The sequence below is a fragment of the Thermobia domestica genome, chromosome 4 (assembly GCF_964235325.1).
Source record: "Thermobia domestica chromosome 4, izTheDome1.hap1.1, whole genome shotgun sequence".
Lineage (NCBI taxonomy): Eukaryota > Metazoa > Arthropoda > Insecta > Zygentoma > Lepismatidae > Thermobia > Thermobia domestica.
Window position 1 is genome coordinate 328,890,132 of NC_137457.1, and position 12,746 is coordinate 328,902,877.

The 12,746-nt window shown below is 37.6% G+C and overlaps 1 protein-coding gene across 4 annotated transcripts in view; it reads left to right on the top strand.

Moving 5' to 3' along the window:
* Atg16 (Autophagy-related 16) overlaps positions 1–12,746 on the top strand; it is a 360,113-nt gene that overhangs the window by 3,217 nt on the left and 344,150 nt on the right. For all 4 annotated transcript variants that reach the window (XM_081756867.1, XM_081756868.1, XM_081756869.1 and 1 more), the window contains exons 2-3: positions 7,876–8,018; positions 10,943–11,082. In XM_081756867.1, the coding sequence (XP_081612993.1) occupies positions 7,876–8,018; positions 10,943–11,082 (283 nt within the window). The remainder of the gene's footprint in view (positions 1–7,875; positions 8,019–10,942; positions 11,083–12,746) is intronic.

Genomic DNA, 12,746 nt, shown 5'->3' on the forward strand with positions numbered 1-12,746 from the left:
CTGAGGTGAACGGTGACACTTCTGATGCCATGGCCCGCAACATGTGGAGGGGAATATATATAAATGATCAAAACTGACCGATATTAGTGTTGAATTTATAGTTCTTGCGGTCGCCGAGATGAACAGTGACACTTCTGATGCTGTTTAAATCCATTTTCAGCCCGACACTTGGGGGATGAGAAGGGGTGACATACATTAAAATGATCGAAAATGAGCGATATCAGTGTGCATTTAAATTATTTATTTCAACCCAGCGAAGCGGCTAATATATGCTAGTTCTCAGATAAAATTTCAAAAAGAAAAAAAAAGTACAGTATAGAAAACTTATTTTCGAAAGTATCGTTCCACAAATCCTTCCTTCAAAGTATCTATGAAAATATATTTCGTAATTTTTAAAAGATGCACAAATGCAAAATCAATCAAGAATACAAACATCAATTAAAAAATAAAAAAATACCGCTAATGATATAGACCAAAAAATTGAAAATATCCCATCCCAAGTGATAAACCACCAGCAAATTTACGACGCCACAAATACCTTGAAAAATGTGACATAAGGTTTTGTGAATGAGTTACCACTAAATTTCGTTTTACAATTCCTGTAATAACAAACCAGAAAAACCAATAAACGTCCACTTTTGCCATACGACGGAAATAGCTTCGATCTTCGACCACACCCGTCATAACGGAGCTCCTTCGTGGCTAAGCGGTTAGCGTGCGGGCCTTTGGCGTGGGAGAGCCGAGTTCGATTCCTGGCGGGAGCTCATGTTCGGATTCCACGTAAATTAGTAGGTCCACGTCTCATGTAACCTCGCTGCTGAACGGGACGTTAAAATCAACTATCAACTCAACACAACCATCACAAGTTTTCTCTAACTCAATCGAACCACACAATGCCGCAAAGTGATAACAATTAATGTCCGACTTTAGTACAAACTTATTTTAAAAAGACGAATTCAAACTCTTAGCATCAAATCCATTAAACGGTTTTTCAATCTCATTTACTAACTCTAAAGTTGCCATCAAACAGAAATTGAAGTATGCGCTTAGACGAATTTGACAACCAGCGCACTACCATATGACTGTATATTAAGGACAGACACCTACTGGAAAAAATAGGAACTCTTGCCAACTTATCTCGCAATAGATATTACACCGAAGCCACAAACCGTTCCAGCAAGTGATTGAAGGTATAAGAACCGGTTACAGTTACTGTCCTAGTCAAAGTAAAATCTTATCGACAGCCATCAGTTAAATGGTAAAAGTAGGCCAGATTTTTGAATAACAAACAGGTAAACAACTTGAGAGAAATTTTATTACTACTAGTTTTACGTGGGCCCGCGATTGTGCTCTGACGCTAAGTGCAACTGTAATTATAATAAATGGAATGGAGAAATGAAGAGAAAGAGGGAACGGGAGAACCCACGGAAACGTTGTTTGTCCACCACAAAACCCACGTGGCGCGAGGTGGGAACAACCTATGGACTTCACGCGACAGAATTGAGCGCTCTACCACTGAGCCACCACAACCTGTGCTTGAGTCAGGGTTTAGTTACGTTGACGCATACTAATTGTAAGAAAGTCATTACTAAGACTGTATAAAATAGCGTTATGTTGTTTTATGACACTTTTGTCGCAAAAACTGAGAAAATAGTATACTTCGTATTGTAGTATCACGCGAAGTTAACACTATAACCAGTCAGATATCGTTATCCCTTCCTTAGCATTTGTGCTTCGACAGCAAAAAACAGGTACTCATATTCAACTGTCTGTATAATATCGTTAAACGAATCTAAACAAAGTAATTAATAAGTATATTAGGTAATAAACAGTGTTCAGTTATTTATACAATCTTAACCCTTGTCCGGGCAAGATGTTTTTGTAACGTAGACAGTCAACTGGGGCCTTGCCAACTCTGTTAGCCTTACCAACTCGATATGTTCATGACTTTAACTTCGACTAAAGATAGAAGAATTCAGAATTTTATGTCATCGAAATATTTATAGTTATTGAGAAATTCGAAAGAAAAAAAAATATATGAAGCTACTGGGCCTGGGAGGCCAAGCTTGCCCGGATAAGGGTTAAAAGCGGGCTGAACAAACTTCCGTTTCCTTAAATGATGGACTAAAAGAAATAGGATACATTGGGAACCCTAAAAGAAAGCGTACACAATGTTTCATGAAAATTGAGTAATTCTTATTAACATATTTGAAAAGAAACAGACATCTCACCCTAATAACCCTATGTTAATTTTAACATAAACGGTTTCAAGATTTGTGTGCCCCTTTTTCAGTGACAGGTATTCCACAACGTTGTTAAATTTTTAACATGATTTTTTTCATTATTGAAAATCCGTAACTCGAATAAAAGAAAGAACTTCATCATTACGTTCCATGCTTATAAATTGTGTAGAACAAACTGATGAAATATTTTTGTTGAAAAACCGTTACCAGGTACAGAAGTGTCTAAAGTGTTGTTTAGTATCCTGAAAATACTGTACGCATCAATCAGAAAATTATTTTTAGGAAAGTTATTGTTAATATTCTATGAGGTAAGTTCACCTCATAAAAGTTCAGGACTAAATGCACCTTATTTTAATCCCAAATAATAGGCGTAAGCCACTGTATTCCATATAAATTGACTTTTTTTTTTTTTAAATAGAAGGACGAAGAACGAGCTGGAGAATGGTATTTATTTCCTTGATATTGACGAATTTCAACTTCTAGCAGTGACCTAATTTAGAAACCGAAGGAAAAAAATATACTCCACATTGCAGCAGATCGAATGCGTTTCTTGTACAGAACTTACCGTGAAACTTATTTCATATATTTGGCGAGAAGAGACCATTACCATTCATTCTTGACAGATTCCAACCCTAACCAGTACCGATTGTGGGAAGGCCCCAAGGAACATACACCATATTGTATCAATATCGAATTATTTTTACGGAAGTTATTTTTATTTTATTTTTTTTAAATCGGGAAGGGAAATATGCCACTCACTGCGGGTAAGGTTCATTCATCATTTTTGTCAAATTATAAGCGCAGACAGTAGGAATTGCGGGAACTTTAAAATATAACACATATTCTATCAAAATCGAATAATTTTACGAAACTTCGTGTACGTTTTTTTTTCTTTCTTAACTCTTTTAAATACTTGCTTTTTTTTTTAAAGATAGACTTTCAGTCAAGCAGGTACAGGATCATCTCTATTTATCCTAGGATCATAGGTCGTACCTTATTGTCTTCAAAATAAAACAGCCTTCCAAATGGTACCATTTACATGTCTCTATCATGTATCTGAGGCGGGAAAATTGCGAAAAGAAAAAGGATTTTTTTGATAAAAATATCCCCCCTTTTTTTACCATTTTACCCCTCTGACCCCCCTGTTTTAACGCAGAGATGTGAAACAATTCTGAAAAATATTAAAGGTTGCACTGAGTGTGTGTGCAAAATTTCAGTCTTCTAGATGCAAAAGTAAGCCCGCCAAAATAAAATAATAAAGATTTGTTTAAGTTAGACGTCATCACACGCTATGTCTCGACACAGAAAGGCGTGAAACAATACGTAACATGCTCAACAATACCTCGACGCTTGAAGAAACAAAACAAGACAAAAAAGAAGAAAAAACTAAAAGCGACGTAAAAAGCTTTATTAGTACTTTTTAATCGAATAATGAAGACATTATCCTATCGTTGAAAATGACACGATTAAAAATTAAAACGGTTAAAAGAAATTGGGACAAGGGATGCACCCACTCGTTCTTGCCTGATTTGAACCCGAAACAGGAAAGATGATTGGGGAGATTCGAAGAAAATATACGCCGTATTGCATCAAAGTCGAATAATGTTGGTGGAAATTATCGGAGAATTGTTTTCTTACCGTATTATTTAAATAAGGAAATTTCGAAGTGAGGGAATCTCACTCCTGTTAGTAAATTGTGATCTTGGATACATAGTTCACGACTTAAAATCTTACCTTGTACCCCTAACTGCGGCTTGTGCTATTCTACACAATATTCCAGTCCCTCTGGATTCATCCTCAAATACTAGCCGGATAGTATACTAGCATCCTCAAATACGAGGCGTGATACTAGCCGGAATCTATTTGTTTTTATTACATTATTATATCGCTCCGAAAGTGGCAAATGGAAAAATCGGCACCGAATATTCCGCTGTACAGTTCTATCAATTGTATTCCATACTTCTGAGCTTTCGTGCAAACAAATCTGTTGCCTTAATTTCTGTAACTATTTCATAATGTCGACCGCTGTTAGTTGCTTAAACCCGTTTACGGGGTTGCAAAATCATATAATAGTGCCAATTCAGCTATGTTTAAAAACACTTTGTGCAGTATTCACACTCGAGCACTCACTACTTTGTGTCTATAATTAACCAGTCTTCTTACAAGGAACCCCTTGAGTGCGAAGTCACAAGTGCAATCTCTAGTAAGGTTCATTTGAAAGTGTAGTGTGATCAATATGACAGGAAAAATATTAGCTGCTAATGACTCACCATGTACATCAGGAGGGCGACAGAAAATACGTGTCCGGGAAGTACAGAGATCAACCTTCTATGGAATGTATGTGTTGCACCTCACAAAATGGACATCATCGACACTCAGGAATGTTCAAAACAAACCATTAACTTGCACCATGGACACCGAATGAAAAATGACGCGCCACAGTGATTACAAACGTTCGCACCATCAAGATCGAAGGCAAACTCCTTGGGAATTACAAACCGTTCAGGGCGTTCAGGTAGGTATCCACTCTTAAAGAATGCATATAGAATCGTATTGGAGTAACGAGTGTCAACAAATTCCATCAGTTCTCATTTCCCCGTTATAACAATACGATTCTATATGCGTTCTTTAAGAGTGGATACCTAGCTGAATGCCCTGAACGATTTTTAAGTCCCTAGGAGTTCGCCTTCGATCTTGATGGTTTGAACGTTTGTGATCACTGAGGCACGTCATTTTTTAATTCGATGTTCATGATGCAAGTTTGTTTTCAACATTTCGTGAATGTCGACGATTCATTTTGTGAGGTGTAATGCATACATCCCATAGAAGGTTGATCTCTGCACCTCCCGCACACGTATTTTCTGTTCACACTACAGTTTCAAATGAACCTTACTAGAGATTGAACTTGTGACCTCGCACTCAAGGGGTTCCTTGTTAGTTTTCTTTAACATTGATACTTTTTTTTTAAAATTTTTAATAGTTGCACTAATTGTAGTTCCATTTCCCTTTTCTTCCATAAAAAGTCCTTCCAAACCACAGCCTCTGTAGTGGCTATAAAGATAAATCTTGCTCCATCAATGTTGGTATTCTTCTGTGTGAAAAAACACTATGATCGTTACCTGTTCAAAAATCCTATGTGCATTATTTACATTTAAAACCAGCTGAGAATGCTCGAAGAGCATTGCCAGAACGAACTTAAAAGGAATTAATTTTTTCGAAATTTATATGAAATGGTCAATATATTAATAATTGTAGAACCAATAACTGTTATTGGTATTGAATTAATATTTCTATTGATTCCTTCGACCATCCATAAAAATTCCATCACTTCTGTTAGATAGCTTTTGATGTTCTATTGAATGGAGGGCTGAAAATTGAATCATCAACATCGTCCCTCTATGACTTACGGTTCCCGAGATATGGCTTTTTTTTTTTTTTTTTTTTTTCCCTCAATGTCTCGAGAACGATAAGATTAACGCGAAAAATTCCATCACTTCTTTCAAATATTTTTGATGCTCCATCGAATGGAGGACTCAAAATTAAAAAGTTCGCAAATAACATACACACACACACAGAGAAATTGAGAATCCAGTAACGAACTTCTTAAATTCGTTGTAAATAATGATGTTAACAAAATAAAATATGTTTCTATTTAGTTGTAATTAACTATTTATGACATTGTTCCACTAGTGAACCAGGCTCCCACTATCCAAGTTTAATTCAAGTCTTTCTTGTTCTGATGAAGATAGGTTCAACAACATTCTTATCAATGTTGTTTGAGCGAGAATGTAAGATTTCAAATCTGTCTACTTCATTGTCTATTGTTGAAGACGTCTGGACAGTCCTGATGTTGGGGACTCATCACTTCTCGCATTCCTTATTGTATTTCCTAATCCTCCTTTTGATATTCCTTTTGGTCATACCTATGAAGTCTTTCTCGCAGGTGCAAAAGGTTGTAAATCCCTGCAGAAGACAGTTGATCTTAATAATAATTTTTGTACTCGTATCAAAATAAGGACAAATCATTTAAGAACACACTGGCTGTGAACCATTCATGCATATTCATATTATATTTTTGATTTCATTAAATCACTTACATCCATGTTTGTAATGAATGAGTAAAGTTCTTCTAGATGGTTTAAGACATGTGGAAACGTTACCATGAAGCTCACATGATTTGTGGTATTTTTGCTTTAAATTTATTTCGTTGGTTTAAATAAGGAAAGAAATGCTGTTCTGCTATTAGGTCTGTTGACTGTTATCACCTTGAATTCTTCTTCTTCTCGCGTATCTAACACACTGGCTACCATAAATACATTTGGGGGCACGGTGACTCAGTGGTAGAGCGCTTACCTCTGGTGCTTGGGGTCCCTGATTCGATCCCCGGCCAAGAAAGTTTATGATGGACAACATCATGTCCGTGAGTTTTCTCGGGGTACTCCCGTTTCCTGTCACATTCTGATTCCATCAATTCTTCCATCATCATTCATTTGCCTTAATCATCCGTCTCCCTTTGCTGAAAGAATCGTGGGACGTTAAACTGAAAGAGTTCATTTTTTCTTCTTAAATACACTTGCGCCAAAACGTTCGCACACCCACAGTTCATTCTTTTTTTAAACTCTCAGAGATCTCCATTTTACATCTTCGTCTGCTCGCAGAGGTACACGGTATCTCAGTTGTAGAGTGGTTACCTCTGATGTGGGATCCCATGTTTGATCCCCAACCAAGTATGCAGTGGACAATACCGTGTTTGTAGATTTACCCGGGATACTCCCCTTTCCTCACACATTCATCATTCATTTTAATTATCCACTCTCCGAGGCAAACGGGCATAATCATGGGACGTTAAACTGAAAGGTCTCCCATTTCATTTCTCGTCTGCCCACACGACTAACAACGGTGAGGATCTGCACACGCATTCTTAGTGTTATTACTTCATACATCTTACGTGTTGCAAACTTACAGGTGTTCCCATTGTTTTGGTAATCATCTGTATGCCGAAGCCACATACCTCACATTTACAAAGCAGAAAATTAAAGACACATGATCTGAAATAATTTGCGTGACATCTAGTTTTGTGGCCGCGAGGATTACGTCCGTACGGGCTGGCACGTTAGCAATAATGAGAATTCACGTAAAATGTGTTAACACTGCCAACGTCATATGCGAGAAAACGTACAAAGTGTGGGGAGAAAATAATACATTTTACACAAAACCTTATTTCGTTTGTACTTTGCTGATAACTGCTATTTGTCAGGGTGGAACTTTCCATATTACTTTTAAGCCATGATTTACGATTACATTTTTTTTTTTCCCACATGGGTAAAAGTTAAATCAGTCATGTAAAAATAGTCCAAAATACATTTTGTGCCATGGAGGAATGGTTCAACAAGTAACCATTTTCCTTCTTTGCAGAAATATATAGAGAAAATCGTTCAATTTTGAAACAGGTCTGAACTGTGGGAATACTTTTTTACAAGCTCCTTCGAACTATCATTGGTTGATATAGTATATTTTGTCTAACACTCACAGTGTAAATTTCTAGGCTACAATCTTGTTTTTCTGCTGAACAACTTTTACATTTGTTGTTAGAATTGTGATTAATATTTGTTTCCTGTTTGTTTAATTTTAGATAATAGATTGTTCGAGAGTTCTAATGCCTTAAGGGCAGAGAATTTGCAGCTGACAATCCAAAATGAAAAGCTGAAGCAGGAGAATGTGGAACTGCAGTGCAAAGGGGGATCATCCGATGGGAAACCCAACGAAATGATTCAGGTTTGTTTGATACAGAGTGAGCTAGACTTTATGTAAAAGGGGAGATGTCAATTTATGTGATACAGAGTTAGCTAGATCTTATGCAAGAGGGGGTATGTCAGTTTGTGTGATACAGAGTGAGGTAGACTTTATATAAAAATGGAGATGTCAGTTTATGTGATATAGAATGAGCTAGATCTTATGCAAAAGGGGAGAGTCAGTTTGTGAGATACAGAGTGAGATAGATTTTATGCAAGAGAGGGGATGTCAGTTTATGTGATACAGATTGAGCTAAACCTTGTGCAAGAGGGTAAATATCAGTTTGTGTGATACAGAATGAGCTATGTTCTATAAGGGGAGAGATGACAGTTTGTATGATACGGTGTGAGCTAGACCTTACGCAAGATGGGAAATGTCAGATCTATGCTACGTGAACACTCCACGTCAATAAGAAATTACTACAAGCTTGAACGGTATCTGGGTTCGTTGCCTCACTGGCTTTTGCACGATATTAGAGCTCTACGGTAATCCCGAAATAAATGGTTCTTGATTTATAATATCAACACATATATTGCTCAGAACTCCGAGACTTAATTTATCAATGCGAGTATGAAACGTCCTCGTGATTAAGTAGTTACAAGAGACCCGTATCAATACTCCGGTGGAAGAGCTATGTAGAAATAAGTTTACTATAAAAGATTGCAACCATTGGGCCTGATTAACAGTGCTAGCTACGATATCTTTTATTGTTCGTCTCTTAGTCTGTCTTTTCCCGCTTACGGGGGGTCGACGACATTTTAGATTATTCGCTTTCAACTAGCTGGGTTCCGAACGTCATCCTTTGTTATCCTGTTTTTCTTCTACTTCTGTCTTCTCCATTCTCTTGCCGAGCTGTCAGAACAATTCAAAATTAGTTTTTTTTTTTTATTTTTTATTTTCGGGAATAGAAAAGAAAAGTCTCACGGAGCTAGACCTGGCAAATGCGGAGGGTAGGGAACGATAGCCTACACGTGAGAGCTCAAATATCCAGATCATGCGTGAGCAGGCGAGGAACAAACTTAGCGGCAACGCTTCTCGTTTGCAAATCCGCTGGCACGAGCTCCAACTCACTCCTGTCTGTTCTGAAATTTCGTTGATCGTGATTAATGTTTTCGTCGTTTTGACATGATGAAGAGCGCCCAGAACGAACATGATCTTTGATCTCATCATGTTTAAACCGCTCAGACCACTCGAAAACTTTGTGCGTTCATAGCATCCTTCTTGAAAGCCTGTTAAAGCATTTGATAAGCTTCCGTTACAAGCAAGAAGCAAATTTTGTAACATAGTTTTTGTTCATTTATTTATTTATTCATTTATTTAACAATCACCAGATACAGCTCAGAGGCCATTTTACACTGGATATCCAACAACAACAGTAACAATGGAAATGATTTGGGAAGGTATCGGCCAGGGCCTGTTTAGTAGGTATCATCCCGGCATTTGCCTGGTGGGACTGAGGGAAACCCTGGAAAACCTCAGTCAGGATGGTCGGCAGCGGGATTCGAACCCGCGACCTCCCGGTTAAATCTCTCATAACGATTTCATAGATGGCAAACGAGAATAGTTGAGAACTTTGTGTCCCTTTAACTTAGGGTGACCAGCAAGGATCTTATAAAATAGAGGATCTGCCTATATGTATCTTCATCCTATTAAATTAATGAAGTCAAAAAACAACCGAGCATCGGCAAGTCTGATTGGCTACTCCCGTTTTCGTCACCGTCTCATTGGCTACTTTCGTCTCCGCCATGATTGTTGGCTCAAAACATTGCGATCTTATTGGACGGAGTGGGCAGAGTAGGGGTGATGAAACTGTGACGTATGGCTTCAAGTTTTTGTTGTAAGGGCAGATCCTCTATTTTATAAGATCCTTGGTGATCAGACTGTGACAAGCGAAAAGTAGTACACAAATATAATAGTATATGATAGTTTACTATGTCGGCAATACGCGTGGTCTTATTTTATTTAACGTTAACCTTAAGTTAATCATTTGTTTTTGTTAAAAAGAAAAGTACTTACTAAACAAAATTATTAAAACAATCAAACAACTCAAAATGCTTTGATGACTGACGAAGTGGTTTATGTTTATGAACGTAGAGTGAAACTTCGTGTAGGGCTATAATTTTAAGGACTGAGATAAAATTTAGACTGTCACGACGGAGCTTCTACTTAACTTGGTTAGCATCACTCTCATAAGTTGAAAAAGAAACCTTTCCTACCTTACCGATATATCAATAAGCAGTTCTCAGTAAAAACAATGATTTGTTGATTGTTCTCCTTCCCTAGTCTTTTGAGGAGTGTTAAAAAACACAGCGGTTCATCATTCAGGAAAAGAGTGCTTGTGATACAAAATGATGTGAATAAAGAATGAAACATTAAAATATTGTAAATAAGTTAACTTCAGGATATTTTAAGAAAGAAGGACAGTGCTTAATTTTCTAGGCGTCTTCCAACACGCAGGATAACTTTTTGAAAAACAGTATTGTTCTGCGAAAATTAGTACGTCTGGTCACCCTATTTAAATCTGTCATAACGATTTCGTAGACGGGAAACGAGAATAGCTGAGAAAAACAACACTACAATTGAACATCAACCTCCTACGCAAACGCCGCTTGGGCAACTGATTTGAGAAGGTCTCTACTAGATCTACCTACCAGAAAAACTCTCTACTGTGCCTAGGAACGGCCGCGTAGGTTTTTTTGGGTCCCCACTCGTATATGAATACTATACCTGTGCCAAATTTAATGAAAATCTGAGAGATGGGTTAAATTTTTTTCTTAAGATTACGTTGATTTAACATGGAATTAGTCATGACTCTTTGATAGTTCAATAAGTAACACGGAAGTATTTTATAAAATATGTGATAGGTCAGTACTAATAATTGTATTTTTTTATTTCGTGATTTGTAGGCTTTGGAACAAAAATTATTCCATTTACAAGAAGAATTAACTGAGTTGCACCGGCGAAAGGGAGAAAACGCTCAGCAGTTGGTAGATCTCAATCACCAGCTGCAGGAAAAGGAAAAGAAACTAGTTGTTAAAGAAGCGAAGTAAGTTTCAGATTTTTAAAATATATTTAACCCTTTTAGGGCATATGGTATATATATATCAGGGATGCAAATAGCCACTCGTCCACTCGCTCGGGGCGAGTGGTTCATCGGTGCGGGCGAGCTTTTAAACAGTAAAGACTATAAAAGTCACGATTGTTATGTGGAATGTAGGCTAGTAGCATTTTTCTTGGGCTAGTAAAATTTTGTTGCTTATTTGCATCCCTGATATATATATATATATATTATCTTTAATATAAATAAAATAAAGAGTTTGTTTGTCTGTCTGTCTGTGTGTGGCCTGGGGACCAGGCGAGTGGACCGAGAGTTACCAAATTTTGGTCAGGGGTACCTTAGTCCAGGCCCCAGATCAAAACGAAACCTTTTTTTTCAAATTTCGAACCAGGGGGGTCTCAAGGGGGGGTTACTGGAACCGGCTTGGGAACCAGACAAATTGACCGAGAGTTACCAAATTTTAGTCACGAATACCTTGCTCCAGGCTCCAGACCAGAGATAACGTTTTTGTCAAAATTCGAACAAGGGGTCTCAGGGGAGCGTGTACCGGGACATGTAAAAGTAGTAGAAAATGATCGATATTAGTGTTGAATTCATAGTTTTCGCGGTCGCTGAAATCAATGGTGAAACTCTGATTGCATTAACTTCTAAATTCACGCTATTCGGCTCCGGACCGGGCTCACCGGGGGAAGGGGGGCATACCGAGACGTATAAAAGTAATCAAAAATGATCGATATTAGTGTCAAATCCATAGTTTTCGCGGTCGCTGAGACCAATGGTGACACTTCCTTTAGCGATGACTTGCAAATTCAGCTACAATTGTATGTGGGCCGGGGGTCGGCGGGGGGAATACCAAGACATGGAAAAAATAGCCCAAAATAACCGATATTAGTATCAAATCCATAGTTTTCGCGGTCGCTGAGATCAGTGGTGATACTCCCACAAGCATTGACTTCCAAATACAGCCCCCGTGCAAAGCATGGGTATATTCAACTAGTGTATATATATATATATATATATATATATATATATATATATATATATTCACCATGGGATAGACCTTTGGAATTTGCTTTATAAATCACTAGTAAAGCTTTTCACACTGGGTTTTTTGCCTTCATTCAAGCGTGGAAGCATCAAAGAACACGTTTCATGGGCATTTTGCAGTCACGCCCGCGATGCCTGGGGACAGTGACGTCACAAACTTTGACTAAAGAAAGAAAAAGGGTAAATTTTAGAATTTTATTCAAAAAATTCTTGACACATCCCTATTTATCCTAGGATCATGGTCCCCCCTCATTTTGTTCGGAATGAAGCAGTATTTCCAACTGTACCTCTCGTGTGTCCTTATTATGTAACTGAGGCGTGAAAATCCTGCCCAAAGTGGGAAAATGGATTATTTCAGAAAATTTCCTTTTAGGATTTTTTTTTCTCCTCAGGTACATGATATCGACATGGGAGTGGTACCGTTAGAAAGGATGCTTCATTCTGAAGAGAACGAGGTACGATTCATGGTCCTACGATGAATAGCCTTGATGCTAAAACTAATTGGATAAAAATTGACTGAAAATATATTATTTAAAAATGGTTAAGGAAAGTTAGTAAATTGACTAGAGCATCAAAAATATTTCTCCTAGAATCATTCTTCGTAC